Genomic DNA, 19,417 nt, shown 5'->3' with positions numbered 1-19,417 from the left:
GGGCTCACTAGGAAAAGACCTTACATCCTTGCCTTTGGGAAGCAACACAAGATGGAAGCAATGAAAGAGGGACACATCTTTGCCTAATTTCAAGGCAGAGACAAATTCCTGGGGCGAGTCAGATGTGCCCAACCTCTACCTCATATCCACAGGCTCCCTGAAAATTGTGTCCATCCCTGTACCTCACCTCTGGGTCTGGGCACTGCAGGGCTCTCCCCAGTAGGCTGGGGAACAGATTTCCTGGCAGAAGGGTGAATGAACCGCGGTGGCCTCGAGCAGATGTGGGGGTAAAGCTCAGCCAGGGCACAGAGCTGGAGGAAAATCTGATGGATTGTCCCTGCCTTGCTGCTGGAATGGAATGGCCTCATGACTGCCCAGTGTGCCCAGGGATAGAACCCTCAGCCTGAGAGAGGAGCCAGGAACTGAGATAAAGGTGAGACTGTGTGGGGCTCGCAGTTTATTTCCTTAAAAAGTGTCTGGGTGTTATTAGTGGAGTGATACTCATAACCTCTTCCCAGTGTGAAAAATGCCACTTTGGTTTTAATGGTTTTAAAATTTTAAAACTTTAATAGTAATAAAATGGTTATAAAAATAGTAATACAATTAGAGTAATGAAAATTTGAACAATTTGGATTAGGACAATATGAGACAACAGAAAAAAAGTTAGGGACAGTCTGGGTACCTCTTTCTGGGCAAAATAAGCCCCAAAAAGGACCCACGTTAACAGAGGATTAACCCTTAAAAGCAACAGCCTGTTGCATATTCATACACCTCCTACAAGATGCATAAATTCCATTCAAACACAGGATTCTGTATGGTCATCGTCAACTTCCTCATAATCCTAACAGCGTCCTCAAGCCTCAGCAAGGTGGGAAGTTTTCTTCTGATAATGGAGCAATAAATTCTCTTTCTCTGAAAGATTTAGGTGTCCTGTGGCTGCTATCTCGGTGAGAGTCCTCTCTTTTAAAAAAAGTATCCTACATAGTATAGTTCCTATTTTAACATTTTGTTATAACCTAAAACTATATTTAACACACTACTTAAGAGAATTAATACAGCATAACTTTGTACCACAACACATATAATATTAATTTCAATATTTGCGAAAAGCCAATCATAAAATCCGCATTTTTCACACCAGGAAGTTCTGTGCTCCCTGCTGAACACGACAGCGCGCCACAAGCAGCCGGGCCCCGTGAGGACAGAGCGACTTCCCCCATGCCGCGCCAAGGGAGGAACGCGGTACCGCATCCCACACTCAGCAGGGACACCCCGTCCGTGGCCATTCCAATGCGGAACCTGCCGCCTCCAGCCAAGACGAACTCTCTGCCGCGGCCTCCCCACCATGTTCGGTCGGGGCACGCCTCTCCCCTCCTCCCGAAGGGCGGTGCGGCCTGCCCTCAGCCAAGATGGCGGCGGAGCCTCAGCGGGCGCGGGGCGGGCGTGCCGCCGCCGCCGCCATCTTGGCCGCGGGCAGCGCGTACCGCTGAGCTGGCCTTGCCGGGCGCGCGGGGCGTGCCGGGAGGGAGCGGCGCGAGCGGCGCGGGCAGGTGGGAGCGGCGGGGCTCCGAGGGGATGGGAATGGGAATGGGGGGATCTGTGTCCCCTGAGGAACACAGGCGGTGCGAGGCGGTCAGTGACGGCCCCTGTGAGGGGGAAGGGGTCGTCCTCTGTGAGGGGAGCCAGTGGCGTCCCCTGCGGGCGGGTGTGGAGGGGTCGGTCAGCGGTGTCCCCTGAAGGGTTGTGGAGCGTGGTCAGCGGTGTCCCCTGGCGCGGTGCTTTCATGGGGTCAGCAGTGCCCCACAGAGCAGTACATCGGCAGTGTGCCCCAGGGCAGGGCTGCGGTCAGGCGTGTCCCCTGTGGAGGGTCAGCTGTAGCCTGTAGCCGTGCTTTGCCCTTCGGCCGTGCCGGGGATCTGGGGGGTGGAGGTGGCACCTATGGCCGCACTGGGGTCTGTGGTGTCCCCTATAGCCGTGCCAAGCGTAGCGGCTGGGCGATTACACCTGTCCTGCCACCCTCCTGACCCCAAAGGAGGGCCACAGCCCATGGCAGTCGGGGCTCTGCCTGGGGCAGGGACGTGATGCTGGGCTGCAGCTGGAGAAACATGGAATACATTTGCCCTGTGGCTGTGCGGCATGCCTGAGATGTCAAATGTTTGTATGTTTGTATTGCTGTTCTGATGTGCCGGGTCTTTTACAGGCACTCAGCTCTGAGTTTCACCTTGACAGACCTGTTTGTGGTGGGGATGTGTTGTGAACCCTTCTGTTTGTCCACCCAGTGACGGGAGTGGAAACATGGGGCAATCCTGGCTAAGCTTGATTTACATCCTTAATAGCAAAGAAGAGGAAAATGTCAGTGAATTTGGAGTTCTGTAGGAAAATGTTACACCAAAACTTCCCCTTCTCTGAGGGGATGTGTTGCTTCTGATTTTTCATGTGTGTGGCCCTCCTGAATATCCCACCTGCAGTAAGGACCAGGAGTAATGTAATCTTACAGCTGTCTGTGAACATCTGAGTTTACTTGTCTGAAGCAGATTGTGGAGCTGCTGCTTTTGGCTCTGTGAGTTGCTGCTAGTGCTGTGTGGTGTTTGGTCTGGATTTGACAAATAAATTTTTTGGTAAGCTTGTCCTTGCCTTTCTCAGGGAAATCAAAAGTAGTGATGGCCTGGAAGCTCCTTTTTGTGTCTTATTTTGAAGAGTTTAATAAGACAACACAAGAAAAAAAGATTCCTCTGTTGTGTTGGGAATATTCCTTCTTGATGTTTTCTGAAGTCTTCTGGACTCTCAGTTCCTTCCTTACTGAAAGTGGGACAATGATGCCATGCAGAGTGGGTGTCCAAAAGACCTTTTTTGATATTTTGTCAGGTACTTCCTTCCCTTTGTAAGCAGGTCAGGCTGGCAGCTTGGTGACATTTGTGATTGGTTTGGTCTCAGACTTGGCCTCCTTTTCTCCCTGCAGCGTTTCAGCTGAAGGCTCCAGGACCTATCGCAAATCTGGCCTGTTTTCCTTCACTGACCCAGTCAGGCAGGATTGCCTTGAGGCCAGCATGAGGCTGATTTTGAGATATTAAGTGTGAATCATAACAAAAAAAAACCCCAAGCTCTTGCATTTAGACTGTGTGTTGGCTTTCCTTGTCTCTTTGTTTGATTTGGCAGTGTTTTAATTGGCTGTAAAGTTGATGAGAGCACTGGACAGAAGAGATTAACGGGGTCACATGGTTTAGTTGATAATGGGATTAATGCATTTTACTGTGTTGGCTTTGTCCTGCAGTGCCTTGTGCCCCCACCTGTAGTTGATCTGCTGAGCTCCTTTGCAGGCCTGTTGCCCACACCAGTGGCTGCTGCCCACAGGTGCCTTCTTCTGTCCCTCAGGAGCTTCTGGGAGCCATGGCGACGTACCTGGAGTTCATCCAGCAGAACGAGGAGCGCGATGGAGTGCGCTTCAGCTGGAACGTGTGGCCCTCCAGCAGGCTGGAGGCCACCAGGATGGTTGTGCCCCTGGCCTGTCTCCTGACCCCGCTGAAGGAGCGTCTGGACCTGCCCCCCGTGCAGTATGAACCAGTGCTTTGCAGCAGGCCGACCTGCAAAGCTGTGCTCAACCCACTCTGGTAGGAGTTGCTCGGCTGGGGATGTTGGAAGGGGCTGGATAGTACCTCATTTTCATCTGAGCTTCACTACTTCCTTATTCCCTCGTTTCTCTGCCCTATACCTGGCAGCCTCTTTCATTTAGATGTGGTGGGCTTGTTAAAATCCATACATCAACATGCCTGTTACTAGAGCTGGCAAGAGCAGAGGACACAGGAAGATCTTTTGGGAGGCTGTTAAGGCAGAGAGTCCTCTCAGCATCCCAGAGAATTTCATGGTGAATGAGGAAACTCATAATAGACAAAGATACCCATTATACTGGTATAATACTGGTATACTCAAATCTAATGATTTGAATTCCCCGGACTCTGATGTTCATTGTTTTCCTGCTTCCTACACATCCTGCTGCTTGTAGGTCAGTTCCAGTATGAGCATAATGAAGTAATTTTAGAGGAATATCTTGGTCCCAAGATCTTGTGATCATCACCATGCTTGGAGCTTGGTGTTGGGCTGAGAAAAAGCAGGGAATGCCAGTAAAAGGAAGTGAAATGAGATCAAAGCCATGGAATGAGAACGTGGCGAGGCATCCTGGACTAGCAGGATGTTGTACTGGGCTGAGGAGAGTAAACTCTGTGGGACAGGGAACAGCCTGTTTGTTCTGTGTTTGCACAAGATCTGGGTGGATGGCTCCTGCTGCTTTGAGACTGGAGCACTTGTGTGCTACAGCTGCACAAACAATAAGACATGAGATGAGCCTAAGTGTAGTGAAAGAATTACTAGACCCAAGTCTGTGTCTGCCAAGGGCTGAGCTTCAGAGAGCTGTCAGTGGTTCCTCATGCTGACAAGGCTGGAAATGGCAGGGCTAGATTACCTAATGAACTTCCTGGTAATAGAACCAGAGTACTTGTTGTTCAAGCTGGAGTGTCTGTTTCTTCCTCAGTGCTGTGAACCAGCATGGATTAATGAATTAATTGTGAAGCTGTGCTGTAAAATTGTTCCTGAAGTCACACCAATGCCTCATCTTTCCCTTGCAGCCAAGTTGACTATCGGGCCAAGCTTTGGGCTTGTAACTTCTGTTTTCAGAGAAACCAGGTGAGCTGGAAAAAGCACTTCCACCTTTTCACTGAACACTTTATTGATGGCCTTCCCTGGATATTAAACATAATTCTGCTTCTCTAGATCCCTTCCCTTGGCCTTCTACTCTTGCTGGACCCAGACTAGAGTACAGTCTGCTTTATCTGACATACTGTCAGTGATTTTCCTGGCATGCAGAGCATAGCAAGGAGATAAAAATGCTATTTTGTTCCATGTGTCCCATTGTGTTTTTTGCATCTGATATTTACTATTCCTGCAGATTGTGGAATTCATTAGATTTGAGTAGACTTTTGCCATCAGAAACTATGGCTAAAAGAATTTCAACTACTACATTGTTGCTGTAATAGCAACGATGTAGTAGTTGTGCTTTACTTTTTATTTACACTGGATTGAGCAGCTGTCCGTCCTGCTGGCCACTTGTTGTTTGTGCTTAGGAAAAGTGCTGTGGGTTTCTTGTAATGAATTAATCAGGTTGGTGCAGTGGCAGTAAATAAAAAATTGAATAACCACATCATCAGCAGCGTAGGCTCTGTGCTGCAGAAGAGAGCCCTACATTTTTGTCCTGCAACTTCCTTGTCCTAATTTTTTGTTCTCTTTTTCAGTTCCCCCCAGCATATGCTGGCATTTCTGAAGTCAATCAGCCAGCAGAGCTTATGCCTCAGTTTTCAACAATTGAATACATAGTGCAGGTAAATGAACCACAGGCCAGTCTGGAGCTCCCAGACTTGTCTTATTTGTAACAAATGATATATGTGTAAAATATTCTTAGGATAATGCAAATAAATACCATGTCTGCAGGGTGCTAAGAAGGGGCTCATTTTATTCCTTGGCTGGAGGCTTTATAAAATGTCATTTCTTCCCACATCAGCGAGGTCCGCAGACGCCGTTGATCTTCCTGTATGTTGTGGACACGTGCTTGGAGGAGGAGGATTTGCAGGCCCTGAAGGAGTCCCTGCAGATGTCCCTGAGCCTGCTGCCTCCCGATGCCCTGGTGGGGCTCATCACTTTTGGCCGGATGGTCCAGGTTCATGAGCTGAGCTGTGAAGGGATTTCCAAGAGTTACGTGTTCCGGGGCACCAAGGACCTGACAGCCAAGCAAATCCAGGTGTGCTCTGCCATCCCTCAGGCCAGGGGCTTGTACCTCACAGCTCTGTTGGGCTCTCAGGGAGAAAGGAGGGCTTGGTTCTCTCAACTGTGAGCCTGTTGCCCTCCCAGTATCTGTCCTGTCTTTTTGCCTTTGTAAATATCTTGGAAGCTTGTTCAGGATTGAGTTTGTGTATCTCACATAATGGACCCATGATCCATTCCTAATGGCAGTGCAAAGATGAGTAATTTTACAGATTTAAGTATATTTAATGCTGCAGTATTGCAGGCCTCAGGGTATATTAAATAATAATACAAGTTTAGTGTTTGAATAGTACATTTCTGCCTCCTCTTTACTGTTCTTAGGATATGCTTGGGCTTTCGAGGCCAGCTGTCCCCATGCAACAGGGAAGACCTGTTCAAACTCCAGAGCAGCCTGTTATTTCCAGCAGGTAAGCTTCACCAGCATAGCACACAGCAGGGCAGATGTTTTATGCCCCTTAATACCTGTAGGTCACGCTTCTAACCCTGGGTTTCCCAAGAGGGGAAAGAAGATTTAAATGGTATTGTCTTGTCACCGTTATTTACCTCCATTGAACACAGTTTTCTCTTTCTCTGCTTCTCTTTTTCGGTGGTAGCTCTCATGCCTTTCAGCAAACTCACCTTTGAAATTCTTTCTTGTTCTTTATGTGACTTCGCCTTCTTGTCAGTTCCTGATGTCTTGCTTTGATCAAATTTTTTATTTTGCACAGGCTTGTTATCTTGGAAAGTTTGCATGTGAGAAGACAACCTGCTGCATGTCTCTTTACTTCTGATTATTGTCTCAGTGCAGTTTATGTGTACCAGGAACAAAGAGAGTTTTTGTTTTCTTCTCCAAACTTAGAAGCAGGAAAACACTGTATTTGAATTTTTGCAGGTTCCTACAGCCTGTGCATAAGATTGACATGAATTTAACAGATCTGCTTGGAGAGCTGCAGAGGGACCCATGGCCAGTGACCCAGGGAAAGAGACCCTTGCGTTCTACTGGAGTGGCTCTTTCAATTGCAGTTGGCTTATTGGAGGTACTTCTAATGCTGTTGTTTGAGATGAGCAGGCCAAAGTAGCACATGGCCACGCTTGCTGAGATGAGTGCAGCTGGGTTACAGCGGGGTGCAGAGGTGCAATTTGTCTCTACTGACATTTGACCTGTGCTAGTACCAGCTGATGTAGAGTGGGCTGGAAGGTTCCATCTAAATGGTAAAATTTGCAGGTGTTGAAAGGTCTCAGATTCTTGTGTGTGTTGCCACACAAGAGGGGATACCATGCACTGGATTTATCTAAGTATTATCTAAGACATAGGTAAAGAGAACAGAAACTACCTGCTTCCTGTTATGAACACATGAAGCTTGATATGGTTTGAGTTTAAACTTTATCTGAGTGCTGTGACTGTCAGGAAGTGCATCACTATTTATCGAGGTGGTCTCTAGCAGGGACAGATCCTCACTGACATTGCAGGAGCACATGCACACCCTTCTCTAAAGAAAGCATTGTTGCTATTTAATCAGTTTCCCTTTTTTGTCCCTCCTCCCCCTCTCTGATATAAGTCTTTGTTTTTATTTTAGGGCACGTTTCCAAACACAGGGGCCAGAATAATGCTGTTTACAGGTGGGCCACCAACACAAGGGCCAGGCATGGTGGTGGGAGATGAACTGAAAACACCCATCCGTTCCTGGCATGACATAGAGAAGGACAATGCAAGGTTCATGAAGAAGGCCACCAAAGTAGGTACTAGGGCTTGATGGGTGTGTTTAAAAGCTGAAACTGAGTGCTGTGTCACAACACTGCATGGTTGTCCTTGAAGTAATCTGAGTCTTTGTGTATGCTAAATTATGAGGATGGCTAAGGGAAGGGTAAAAAAGCTTCCTCCTGGTTAATTCTCCATCACGGTCTTGTGCCTTCTCAGAGAAGAAAGTATGTCAGTGTTATTTCTTAGCTGATGGTGGGTGGAGAGTTTATTCATCTGCATCATTGTATCTCCGCCTGGAGAGGAACAAATCTCCCAAGAACTGGTTATTTCCAGAAAGCCTCCTTTGTCTTCTTGACATGTAAAACAACCATTAAAATAGAAAAACTGTCAGATATGAAATGTGCCTGTCAGCAGGGTGACAGGCAGAGAAAGCAGGGTGACACCTGTTCTCTTAACTATCTTTGGGTTCCCAGCAAGTCATCACAGACTAGATGATCCCTTGTCATTTTTGCACTGTTTGTATTTGAGACAATAAACTCAGGCTCATTCAAATGATCCCTCATCCTAGAAGGGAGCAGTGTGCTGCAGCCAATATCTCTTTAGCTACCACAGCACTGGTGGTTGCCCCACGTGTACCTTGTGTTGGCCTGAGGTGGAGAGCAGCAGAAGTTGCACATTGCAGCCTCCTAACCCCCGGGTGTGTGTTCCCAGCACTACGAGACTCTGGCCAACCGCTCTGCGGCCAACGGGCACTGCATCGACATCTACGCCTGTGCCCTGGACCAGACAGGGTTGCTGGAGATGAAGTGCTGTGCAAACCTCACTGGGTATGTTCACAGCAGGGCAGCACACAGCTGGCACCTGCTTTTTGGGGTTTTTTTGGAGGGGGAGAGCAGTTCAGGAAGCAATTAGGTGGGCTGTCAGGGCAGAAGGGTTTTTATCGTTCTGTTCTAAATTGTGGTTTGAATTTGCCAGGAATTATATGGCAAGCCTCACCTGATCCCAGTCTGCATTTCTGGAGTCTCAAAGCAGCATGTGAATTAGCACTGCTGTTAGAAAACTCAATGGTGGGTAGAAGCTTTCCTTGTGTGGGCCCGATTTTCTCTGCTTAACAGCTCGCTTATGCTTTCTCCAGGGATTCTTGACTTCCTTGGGCCCAATTTTAAGTGACATGTCTTAAGGGGTAAAGATCTCTGTCCCATACTGCTAGAAATGATCTCTGTGAGGAAGGCTGTGTGTTAACCCAGGCCTTTTGGGGACTTGGCATGTCTTACTGCAAGTGCAAGGTGTTTGTAAATAACCCCTCAGTGCTCAGCAAGGAGGAGAGAGACTGTTTGACCCTGTGGATGTGTTACTGAGCTGCATCTGGTCAGGCCTAGGCTTGCCAGGGCACTTAGGGGAGGCCCAGCACCCTCCCTGTGCTGCTGTGGTGCAGTCACCCCTCGTGTGGTGTGGGTGGGTCCAGCTCTGCTCAGGGAAAGCAGGCTGAGCAGAGAGCTTCCCAGGGTTGAAACACGAACGTTTTGAAGGCAGCTGAAGCAAAGGCAAGAAACAGAGTTGAGAAAAGAAACTGACGGAGGTAGAGCACTAACCCCTGTGGCTTTGCAGGAGGCACCCATGAATCTGCACTCCCTGGTATGAATCCTGCCTATGCAAAGGCATGCTCTAAAGCAGTAACTGCATGTGTTTGCACGTGTCAGAGGTTCAGGGATGTATCCTTTGTGCTGCTAGTCCCCAACTGCTTCAGTTCCCTTGTTTTTTCTTTTCCAGAGGGCACATGGTGATGGGAGACTCCTTCAACACTTCTCTCTTCAAGCAGACCTTCCAGAGGGTATTTAGCAAAGGCTACAATGGGGAATTTCGGATGGCTTTTGGTGCAAACCTGGATGTGAAGGTGAGAGATGAGTTTGGTTGCAGTAATGGGGAAATACAAGTGCTGTTGATTAAAAAATCAGTTTAAGTCTCTGGGATGTTTGGGGTGTAGGAATGTCTCCATGTTTGAGGTCAGATGTAGTGCTTCTTTGGGAGAAGCACTGTACTGGAGAGATGCTTATTTGGAAGCTTAGTAATTTTGTTGTTGTTGTTGTGTGGGGTTTTTTGTTGTGTTTATTTGGTTTGGTTTTGTTTTATTTAAAGCAGCCTCTCCTCACTCAACAAGGAACATTTCATACAGTTTCATCCCTTATAAATATGTCTTCATTATTAAAATGTGGTTCTGCAGATTCACTAATTGTAGCAGTGGATGGTCTGGGAAAATACCATCTCATTAAAACTGAGCAACTAATTTAGACTGTGTGTATTCTATTTGACTGACTTAATGAAAAAAACAAGCTTTTTTTTTTTTTTTTTACCTTGTTCAAGACCTCCAGGGAGCTGAAAATTGCAGGAGCCATTGGACCATGCATATCCCTGAATGCTAAAGGGCCATGTGTCTCTGAAAATGTAAGTTTCTGACATGGAAAAATCTTTAACAAAGAAGTAAATATACAATGCAAAGTTTCTGTCTAGATCTACAGTTGAACCAGAATGTCAGAGTTTTCCAGGAAACATCCCTAGGAAATTACAACCTTTCTTAGACCAAATTCTTGCTTCCTAAGGCTTTAACTGTATGGCCTTCAGTAACTTCATTCACACCCAAAAGATAAGGAATCTAGAAGGCCTGCCATTACTTATACCTCTGATCAGAATTTAACATAAGCTTGCCTTTTCTTCTGCTAGAGGAAAATTGTTGCTTTCTTTTTGATTCTGTGCAGGAACTTGGAATTGGAGGGACATCTCAATGGAAAATCTGTAGTCTGGATCCCAGTACAACTCTGGCCATTTACTTTGAAGTGGTAAATCAGGTCAGTCCTGCCTTTTTTTTTTTTAATCATCTTTTTTACTCATCAAACTGCTTGTTACAGGTCTAGAAAATGGCACCCCCTGTGTAGCAGGTGGGTGGTTGCAAAGCAGCCAAATGTTCTGTGATGAAAATTTCAGAAGTGTCTATTTCTTTTATGTGCTGTGGGGGCTTGTTAAAGCTGGGAAGAGTTCTGGAAAAGGCATCATGTTTTGAAGTGTGCCTTTGTTTCATCTGCAGCACAATGCACCCATCCCTCAGGGAGGCAGAGGGGCAGTGCAGTTTGTCACCCAGTATCAACACTCCAGCACCCAGAAGCGCATTCGTGTCACCACCATAGCCAGAAAGTGAGTACCCCGTGTTAGTGCTCTGGCAGAGTGGCAGCAGCTTCAGCTCCAGTCTGTGCTGGGATTCCTGGCTTCTTGCTGCATGCACTGGCACATGTGGATGCACCTGGCATTAACCCTTTGCTCACCCTGCAGCTGGGCAGATGCACAAACTCAGCTTCAGCACATCGAGGCCGCCTTTGACCAGGAGGCAGCTGCCGTGCTCATGGCACGGCTGGGAGTGTACAGAGCTGAGTCTGAGGAGGGACCTGATGTTCTGCGTTGGCTGGACAGGCAGCTCATCAGGCTGGTAAGACCAACACACTGGGCTTGGGGACATTCTTGATTTCAGTGAAAATGGAAGAGACAACAGCAATCTTTTTTCGGATTGACTTGCTTTGTTTGTGCTCGGATCATGGTCACCTAGCTGTAGCATGGAATAACTCAGAACCCAGTGTGATCAGCGAATTTAGGATGGGATAGGTGAACATCCCATCATGCTGAAAGGGGTTGAATAAGGGATAGGGAAACACAGAATAATGCAGGTGGGATGGTCACTGGTTCAATCCTCCTGCTTAAAATAGGACCAGCTCTGAAGTTAGAGCAGCTTGCTCCAAGTCTTGTTCAGTTGTGTTTTGAAGATCTCCAAAGGTGGGATTTCTTACGCTTCTCTTGACAGCCTGTTCCAGTGTCTGGTCACAGTCACTGGTTTTATGATTTTTTTTCCCCTCTTCCCTGCCTCTGTCTCTCAATCAGAATTTCCATTTCCCCAGTTACCAGTCAAGTAGACAGCAAGTTGACTCCCTGATCTCACTCTTCACCAGGCTGAACAAACCCAGCTTCTTCAGCTTCATTTTCTTCATAAGATGCTCCAACCCTTGACTAACTTGGTGGCCTCCAGACCAGTATATCTATCTTTGTCTTGCACTGGAGAGCCCAAAGCTGGACACAGCATTCAGATGTGGGCAAGTTCAGGATAGTAATCTGAATTAAGTCTGCAGCCTCATACTGTCTCTTGCTTTGAATTTCACAACCTCAAATTGTCTAAATCAGTGCTGGTCTTGTCCAAGCACCCATGTAGGGTTGGTACTAACACAATATGGCACATCAGACCCTAAAAAACCAGGGCCAGTCAAATAGACATTGGAGCACAAGCACAAACAGGGGCAAACTGTTTGCTGCAATGACTGTGGGATCATTTAGAGTTTAATTTCTAAAACCACTGATACTTATTTTCAGTGAAATAGTGAAATACTTATCTGTTGTTCAGGAAGAAGTGTTCCATAGGGTGCAGAACAGTGTAGGTGTAATAGCCCTAAATTAATGGAAAAAAAAAGTGTAGTGCTGTAGAGGCACCATTTCTTGCATTCTTGGATAATTTCAAATCTAGACTTTATGAATATATATATATATATATATATATATATATATATATAAATAGATTAAATCTTCATTCTCATTCTAGTAAGACAGAAAAACCACTGACTTAAAGAAAAATAGCCTGTAAATGCTGTAGTACTTGTTCTTGTCAGGTTCATGCCTTGATTTAAAAATTAGCAGAAGAACACCCTGTAGAAAAAGAGATGTAAATTCTATTAAAATCAAAAAAGAAAAGAAAAAATAGAAATAATAGAGAAATAACCAAAGTACCCATTTTGTTTCCAACAGTGTCAGAAATTTGGACAATACAACAAAGATGATCCCAACTCCTTCAGGCTGTCAGAATCATTTTCTTTGTACCCTCAGGTAAGAATGTCACTTCCCACAGTCATGGGAAAAGTGTGCAGGACTGAGTGGGAATGATGATAAAACATCTTGCACTATTTATCAGATTCAGGAGGGGAGGAACAGGTGCTTTTTTAATGTAATGGACTGGTCCTGTAGTTCAGCGCTGCAAGAGACTGATAAGGGAAGAAGTCTGAGGAGTTACTAAGGGACAGACTTTTTCCCAAAGAATTAGCTGTTCAAAAATACTGGAATTGGGTCCAGATGTTTTGGCAACTTTGGCTGATATTTCTTGTCTCACTCCTCTTTCTGGTGCAGTTCATCTTCCACCTGCGCCGCTCCCCATTCCTGCAGGTCTTCAATAACAGCCCAGATGAATCTTCCTATTACCGGCACCACTTCGCCAGGCAGGACCTGACCCAGTCCCTCATTATGATCCAGCCCATCCTTTATGCTTATTCTTTCCATGGGCCTCCTGAGGTGAGTCTCTGTTTTCCAGTAAGACTCAATCAACTCAAAATAATGAATATTCAGTTGAAGTAACACTATTTCAGCCCAAAGGCCCTTGTAGATGTAAAAAAAAATTATTAAAGTACAAGACACTTTTATTCAAGATCATATCAAGTTACACTTGGATGGGGAAGTTGCTCGCTGGCATCCTGAGATCTGAGGGCTTAGGGGTGCCTGACTTTGTGCTTTGTTTTCCCCAGCCAGTGCTTTTGGACAGCAGCAGTATTCTTCCTGACAGAATCCTCCTGATGGATACTTTCTTTCAGATAGTTATCTACCTTGGTGAGGTATGGTGAAACACATTCTCTTTCACTTTTTGTGCTCCTTCCCTCCTGTCATACCTGCAGACAGCTTTGCTGCTAGTATGAAATATTAACAAACTAACTTCTTGCAAAGCCCACACAGCATCATGACCATGTCATGTACATGCTGCTTGTTGGAATACAATTCCCATCACTGTCAGAGTAAAAATAATACTGGTGCCACTAAGGATATGTTCTGCACCAAGCAGCAGTATAGGAATGTGCTCTCTGTTGATGGAGTGACAAAACTATCTTTTCTCTCCTTAAAAAGGAAAAAAAGCCTAGAAGTTTCTTTCCTCAGGTAAAAAGACATCTCATAGGACTTGGGGGACTTCACCTCAGACTTAAGGATAGCCAGTTGGACAGAAACAAAAAAGTCCCGCTTGGGCAGTTTACTAGAAGAAGAAGACAACAAAGGAACCAATCACCTTTGTGAGGTGTTTTACCAGGGGCAAGAACCTCTTGTGCCTGGCTCAGTTTGTCTCTGTGAAGAGTTTTGTTATTTTGCCTTTTATAAATCTTTTCTGTTTCCAACACTACCACAGAAGCCATCCTGCTGATTTTATGCCTTCTAAGGTAGCTGAGCTATCTTGAGTGTGATATAAATCTCCAAGAGCTTATGAGACCTAGCTCGAAGAGACCATATATCATAGCAGCTGTTGTGTTAGCTTGGCCATGAAGGTGGTCCCTTACCAAGCCTGGAAAAGGCCAGAGAAACTGGAAATGAAGCAAGGCAGAGTTACAAGATGATACATATTTACATATTTTAACAGAGTTGCAAGTATTTTCAGAGAAGTGACTTTTTGCTTGCAGGGTTTTCATACTTAAGTACTGAGGCTCTTCAAGAAATCAGGCGGTTTTCCAGTTTTAAACTGGATGTTTTCAAAAGCTGCTGCTTTATTCCTTCTTTCATGACTAAAGGAAGTGCTTAGATACTGTCCCTTTCTAAAAATCTTCTGGAGTTACCTTAAGGAGTTTCTATTCCCTCTTGCAAGCAAGACACTCAGCAAGTGGATAAAATTCAGACAAGGGAAGAGCTGAGTGTCTGACCTGTGTATGTATAGAGGAATTGCTGCAGACATATGGTGCATGCAATGGATGCCTTGAAAATACTGTAAAGCCAAGTTAGATTCAAAAAGTCAGTGATTTATAAATGCTTCATTTCTGTGTTGATACAGGCTGAAGCATATTGAAGATTTTCAACAAACTGCTCTGGCACTGCACAAATTGCTGCCAGGTTTTTTGTTGGGTGCCTGTGCTTAAATTCAGGAACAGAAAGTAGTGCTGTAGGCACAGTAGTGAAGTTGTGTGTTTGCCCCTAAGCAGAAGCACATGTAGCATTCTGCTGCCTTAAGACATGCAGGGTAAAAAGGGGAGGCTCATAGACATCTCTGCTCCATTTTCATTTCCTCCCTGTCCCATCAACAGACTATTGCCCAGTGGCAGAAAGCTGGCTACCAAGACATGCCTGAATATGAAAACTTTAAGCACCTCCTGCAAGCCCCACTGGATGATGCTCAGGAAATCTTGCAGACCAGATTCCCAATGCCACGTTACATCCACACTGAGCATGGGGGCAGTCAGGTAAGGAAGTTTCTGGAGGAACTCTTTCTGTTGTTGCCTAGAGCAAATGCTCATTCTGCTTTTCTGAAAGGATGGTTCTGGTAGTCAAACACAGTTTAGCTCTCAAAGTACAGAGCTTGCATATTTTCTTATCAGCTTTTACTACAACTCTGTCTTTTAATACGCTGATCACTTGCTGAATATGCTTATGAAATCTGAGGGTGAAAAAAAATGGAAAAGCCAACTTAAATATGTTTTTATTCCCCAGTAAAAAGGTGGGAAATAAATGATTTGGCTATGTGTCTATAGTTAGCTTGCTAGGACAGTAATGCTGAATGGTTGACAATCTCTTCATTCTCAAACACTGAATGAGGATATGAAATTGTTCTAATTTTCACTCTTCCTGGAACTGCAGTGTGCTGTACTTGTTTGTAGCAGTAAGAGGCAGGAGCTGATGCTCCAAACCAAAGATTTGGTGTTGATTTTTGATGTGACCCTTTTACGCTGGTCTTGCTCTTTTGGAAGAGCAGAGGTGGCATAGGGAGAAGGGCAGTGCTGGTGTTTGCTGTGCCATGGAATCAGTGCTGCCCTGCCAGGCGAGCACAGCCTCCTGGAGCAGGGCACTCAGAGCCCCTGGGAGACAAGCTGTCTGTGGAGCAGGGATTTCTGGACTTGAACCCTGCTTAAATTAACCTAGTACCTTGCAAAAGCAGAGGAACATTGCTGGTCATGCATCTAGAGTGAGATGAAACCTGAGGGAGCAGACAGAGCTCTCATTTTACCAAACTCCTCTTTTGTCTTTATAGGCCCGGTTCCTCCTGTCTAAAGTGAATCCTTCTCAGACCCACAATAACCTCTATGCCTGGGGCCAGGTAAGCAATGGATAAGCTGCTTATGTTTGGGAATGCTGTAAAATACACATGGACACTTTTGTGTGTGCAGTGGCCATCCTGTCTCACCAAGTGCTACAAACAGCATTACATTTGTCTTTGGTTCCTTATCTTTGAAGCACTGGTGGGCAGCACTGGATGATCAGAAAGGAATTTTCAAGCCTGGATGTCATGCTTTTTCAGTATTCTGGAAAAAGCAACTACTCTATGGATAGATAGAGATCTAATTTAGTTGAGAATACTAGGCTTTTTTATCCTCTTTGTTTATCTTGTTTATGTAGAGCTTTGGGCAGAAATTTCCCAGTGCTTTAGGAAGAAGAGATTTGTTGCTGTAGAGTGTGACACAACACAAAGTACCAAGACTCCATCAGAAGAGTGCAAGAGAGATTTATTATAGCAACGTATTGCTTTTATACTTTTTCAAGATGTTTACATTTACTTAACATACACATTTACTGCCCATTGGATATAAGAAAGAAACAAAGTTCTCAGTAGGTGATCAAGGAGCCACATCATTCTGTGAGCCATCTAGAGTCCGTATCTTTTAACTTTCTCTCCTTCATCACTTCTCCATGGTGACAACCTTGGTGTCTTCCTCAGCAGAGACATGGGGCTTTCCCTGTCTTCAGGAAGCCTATGCTGGCTCACAAGAACAGCACAGAATGTCTTTTCTACAGAGACTTCCCTGCAGCAGTTCATATTGTGGGAGAGGATAATATCAGTGCTGTTGCCAAAGAGTAGCATCTGGCTTTTGCACGAGAAAAATGTTTTAGCAGGCAATTAGGTCAGAGTGCTGACATTTGATTTGCTTTTAGTTCATCCCCTGTGTTAGCAACAGTATTTTAGGCTCCTTATTTCTTTGTTTTTTCTGCAGGAATCAGGAGCTCCAATCCTGACAGATGATGTGAGTCTTCAGGTGTTCATGGACCACCTGAAAAAGCTGGCAGTTTCAAGTGCATCGTGACTGAGCAGCAGGAGCAGACGTTTTACATGGATCATGTTGATGACAGAAGTGGACCAATTTATTTACATTTCCTTTCCTCTCTTTTAAACTAGGGATTTTAACTGTTACACGAAATAAACATTCAGGGAGAGTTTTTTTACTTCTCCCTTCTAATTTATTGCTGTTTGTCTATATTCTGTTTACTCTGCGTTTTCCACGCATCATAATTAGAGTTGAATGGTGTTTTAGCCAGCAGAGATGTTTGACAACCTTTAGCTTGACTTTTAATGTTCCTAAGAGGTCTCCCAGCATGCAGGGGGCTGTATTAATGAAAAACAAAACGGGGTAGGAGCGCCGCTCCTTAGTGTTGTCCCCAAATCCCGCTGTTGGTGCCATGGGCGGCTCTTGGCTCCTTTTGCCCCGCCCCCCTCCCGCGCGTGCCCCGCCCCTCGGCACGTGCCCGTTTAGGGGGCGGGGCGTCCGCGCGGGCGGCCATGAAGCCGGCGCGCGCCGCCGTGTGGAACGCCAGGGCCGCGCTGGTCTACTCGCTGGGTGCCTGGACCACGCTGGGCGCCCTCATCTACTACGGCCGCCTGGAGAAAGGCAGCACCGGCACCGGTACCGGCAGCGGGGCCTGCGGTCACCTCCGGGAGCTGGGGAGGTTTCGCTGAGGGACAGCCCGCTCGGCGCGCGTCGTGTCCGGGGCGGGGCTTGCGTGAGGGAGAGCTGGGCCGCGGGCGGCTCCTGGGCTCTCCTGGCTGCCGGGGTAGAGCTGGGATCTCCCCAGTCCCGCTCCCACCGCTTCCCGGCCGGGGAAAGTAACGCTGGGTGTTGCCCGCCCGCCTGTCGGGGCGCTTCGGGCTGTGCGGCTGCCGGCTGAGTGAGCCGGGTGTCCGCCCGTCCCGCCCCCGGCAGTCCTTCCTGAAGGGAGATATATCCCGTATTGATGGGAGAAGCTCGTGCTTTATCCCGAGTCATGGGAACGGGCACTAGGCTCTTCCCACCCTGTTGCTTTTATTTGCGCTGTGGGCATGGTTCGAAGCTGTGCTGCGGGAGGATTCGGCTGGACATTAGGAAGCATTTCTTTACTGAGAGTGTGGTCAGGCAGTGGAATTAATGGGTGTTTGCACTGGGCTGCTTGGCTAGCTTTGATGTGGGTAGCTTGGGTAACCTGTTGTTACTGCTACTGTAGTACTGATAATTGTCCAGTATCAGTGCAGGTATCTGATCTACCCCGTTAAATCAGTTTTTCTGGCTATGGTTAACAGATCTTTGCTATCTGATTCTCAGAATGGAAGGAAAAGCAAAAAGAATAATGAATGCCCACAAGGCTGCCATGATAAAGGGATAAAACATTTTTATTGTGCACTGTTTTGTCTTCTCTCCCTTAACCATCCTTTCTATTCCTTAGAGAATGAAAGTGATCCTGAGGCAAACCAAGGGGCCCGCAAGGAAGTACGCACTAAGGAATATCCTTTTGGATTGACAGTGACAACAGAAATAACATACAAAGAGGTTCAGCCTCCTCTTACTCGGCTGCTCAGGCGTGTGGTATCATTCTTTGTTCCTAATGGTGACCCTCCTTCCGAAAAGTGAGCGGTTCAGAAGCTCAGAACGTTGTGCTGGACCTCTGAGAACATCATCCCAGTGCCTGGCGCCAGACCGCTGCTGGAAAACTGTCCCTTGCTTTGCTGGAACAGCGGCTCTGCCCCGCTGGTGTGAAGTTGCTTTCCCAGCAGGACAAACCCAGGTGATCCAGGCTGTACCTGGGATGGCTCCTCAGCTGGGCAGCTCTGAAATGGATACTTCAGGAACCATGAGTAAATGGGAAGGAATGTAGTTTAATATCTTGGTTACAGGAGTTCTTAATGGTCCTTCAAATAAATGCTCATGAGAGATGAGTTACAAGTGTGGAAATGTTTCTGTGAGCTAAAACTTACTAAACGTTCTGCTCCAGGCTCTTGTTCTTTGGGGGTTTTCCCGATCTTTGCACATGCTGTCCCCTTGTAGGGTACTGTCCCTCAGCTCTGTGGCCAGAGCTAATGTTCAGTCTGTAGGGTTTTCCCATGTCCTTATGGACATCACCTTCCCTGTTTCTACTGGGGCTCTCCCTACAGCCCTTTTAGGACACATCTTGCCCTGCCCCACGAGGGAATCTGAGGTTTCCCATCTTGCTGTTTGGAAAGCCGTCTCCATTTCATCTGCCCACACACCTTAGCTTCCAGATCCTTCCAATTGCTGAAGGGGCCCTGCAGGGATATGCTGCAGGGAGGGGGAGTCTTCGTCGGGAACTGTGGTGATACCACAAGGGGGACTTGGTACAAATGAAAAGAGGGGAGATTTAGGTTAGATGTTAGGAAGAAATTGTTGACTGTGAGAGTGGTGAGGCACTGGAACAGGCTGCCTGGGGAGGGTGTGGGTGCCCCAGCTGTGGAAGTGCTCAAGGGCAGGTTTTGGATAAGACCTTGAGCAATCTGGCCTGGTGCAAGGTGTCCCTGCCCTTCCAGCCGACACCTTTGGTTCTATAGGAGCTTTTACAACCCAAGTCCCACCCAGCCCGTGCACCTACGGACCCACCTTTCCACATGGGCTCCTCAGGTCCTTACAGCCACCACCTCCTTTTCCGGGCGCTCCTCCCAGCCACTCATTCTTACAGGCAGCCCGCTGTGTCCCTATAGCTGTTCCTATAGCAGATGCCAATCTGCTTCCGTGCATATCCTCCTTTTGGAAGCCTCCCCCAATCCCTACAGGCAATAAGAGGAAGGCCGAGCACCTGGACACGCACCTGTCCCTGTCCTATGGAATCCCCCGGGGCTGCGGCGGCACCTCC

At 46.7% G+C, this 19,417-nt stretch overlaps 2 protein-coding genes across 3 annotated transcripts; both read left to right on the top strand.

Moving 5' to 3' along the window:
• Positions 1–1,529: 1,529 nt before the first annotated feature.
• Positions 1,530–16,710, top strand: SEC23B (SEC23 homolog B, COPII coat complex component). Of its 2 annotated transcripts, XM_084201911.1 has the most exons (20): positions 1,530–1,550; positions 3,373–3,608; positions 4,620–4,677; positions 5,283–5,369; positions 5,549–5,785; positions 6,130–6,215; positions 6,680–6,824; positions 7,365–7,523; positions 8,201–8,316; positions 9,260–9,383; positions 9,851–9,931; positions 10,243–10,332; positions 10,569–10,675; positions 10,811–10,964; positions 12,323–12,400; positions 12,698–12,859; positions 13,090–13,176; positions 14,620–14,775; positions 15,561–15,626; positions 16,519–16,710. In XM_084201911.1, the coding sequence occupies exons 2-20, from the start codon at positions 3,388–3,390 to the stop codon at positions 16,606–16,608; spliced, it is 2,304 nt and encodes a 767-aa protein (XP_084058037.1). In that variant the 5' UTR covers positions 1,530–1,550; positions 3,373–3,387; the 3' UTR covers positions 16,609–16,710. The 2 variants fall into 2 exon arrangements, with proteins under 2 accessions (XP_084058037.1, XP_084058038.1); XM_084201912.1 differs by lacking the exons at positions 15,561–15,626; positions 16,519–16,710 and having other exon boundaries at positions 13,094–13,176; positions 14,620–14,743.
• Positions 16,711–17,062: 352 nt separating this feature from the next.
• On the top strand, positions 17,063–18,482 carry SMIM26 (small integral membrane protein 26). The gene is made up of 2 exons (XM_084202764.1): positions 17,063–17,205; positions 17,999–18,482. The coding sequence occupies exons 1-2, from the start codon at positions 17,082–17,084 to the stop codon at positions 18,181–18,183; spliced, it is 309 nt and encodes a 102-aa protein (XP_084058890.1). The 5' UTR covers positions 17,063–17,081; the 3' UTR covers positions 18,184–18,482.
• Positions 18,483–19,417: the final 935 nt, after the last annotated feature.

The sequence above is a fragment of the Fringilla coelebs genome (assembly GCF_963513975.1).
Source record: "Fringilla coelebs genome assembly, chromosome: 3".
NCBI lineage: Eukaryota > Metazoa > Chordata > Aves > Passeriformes > Fringillidae > Fringilla > Fringilla coelebs.
This window is presented reverse-complemented; position numbering and strand designations above follow the sequence as displayed.

What these genes read in the sequence shown, in the direction of transcription:
- SEC23B (XM_084201911.1), top strand. Translation starts at nt 3,388, where the DNA reads ATGGCGACGTACCTGGAGTTCATCCAGCAGAACGAGGAGCGCGATGGA. An exon ending in GCTGTGCTCAACCCACTCTG is followed by an intron (nt 3,609 to 4,619) that starts GTAGGAGTTGCT and finishes TTTCCCTTGCAG; the next exon opens with CCAAGTTGACTATCGGGCCA. An exon ending in TGACAGCCAAGCAAATCCAG is followed by an intron (nt 5,786 to 6,129) that starts GTGTGCTCTGCC and finishes TACTGTTCTTAG; the next exon opens with GATATGCTTGGGCTTTCGAG.
- SMIM26 (XM_084202764.1), top strand. Translation starts at nt 17,082, where the DNA reads ATGAAGCCGGCGCGCGCCGCCGTGTGGAACGCCAGGGCCGCGCTGGTC. An exon ending in GAAAGGCAGCACCGGCACCG is followed by an intron (nt 17,206 to 17,998) that starts GTACCGGCAGCG and finishes TCTATTCCTTAG; the next exon opens with AGAATGAAAGTGATCCTGAG.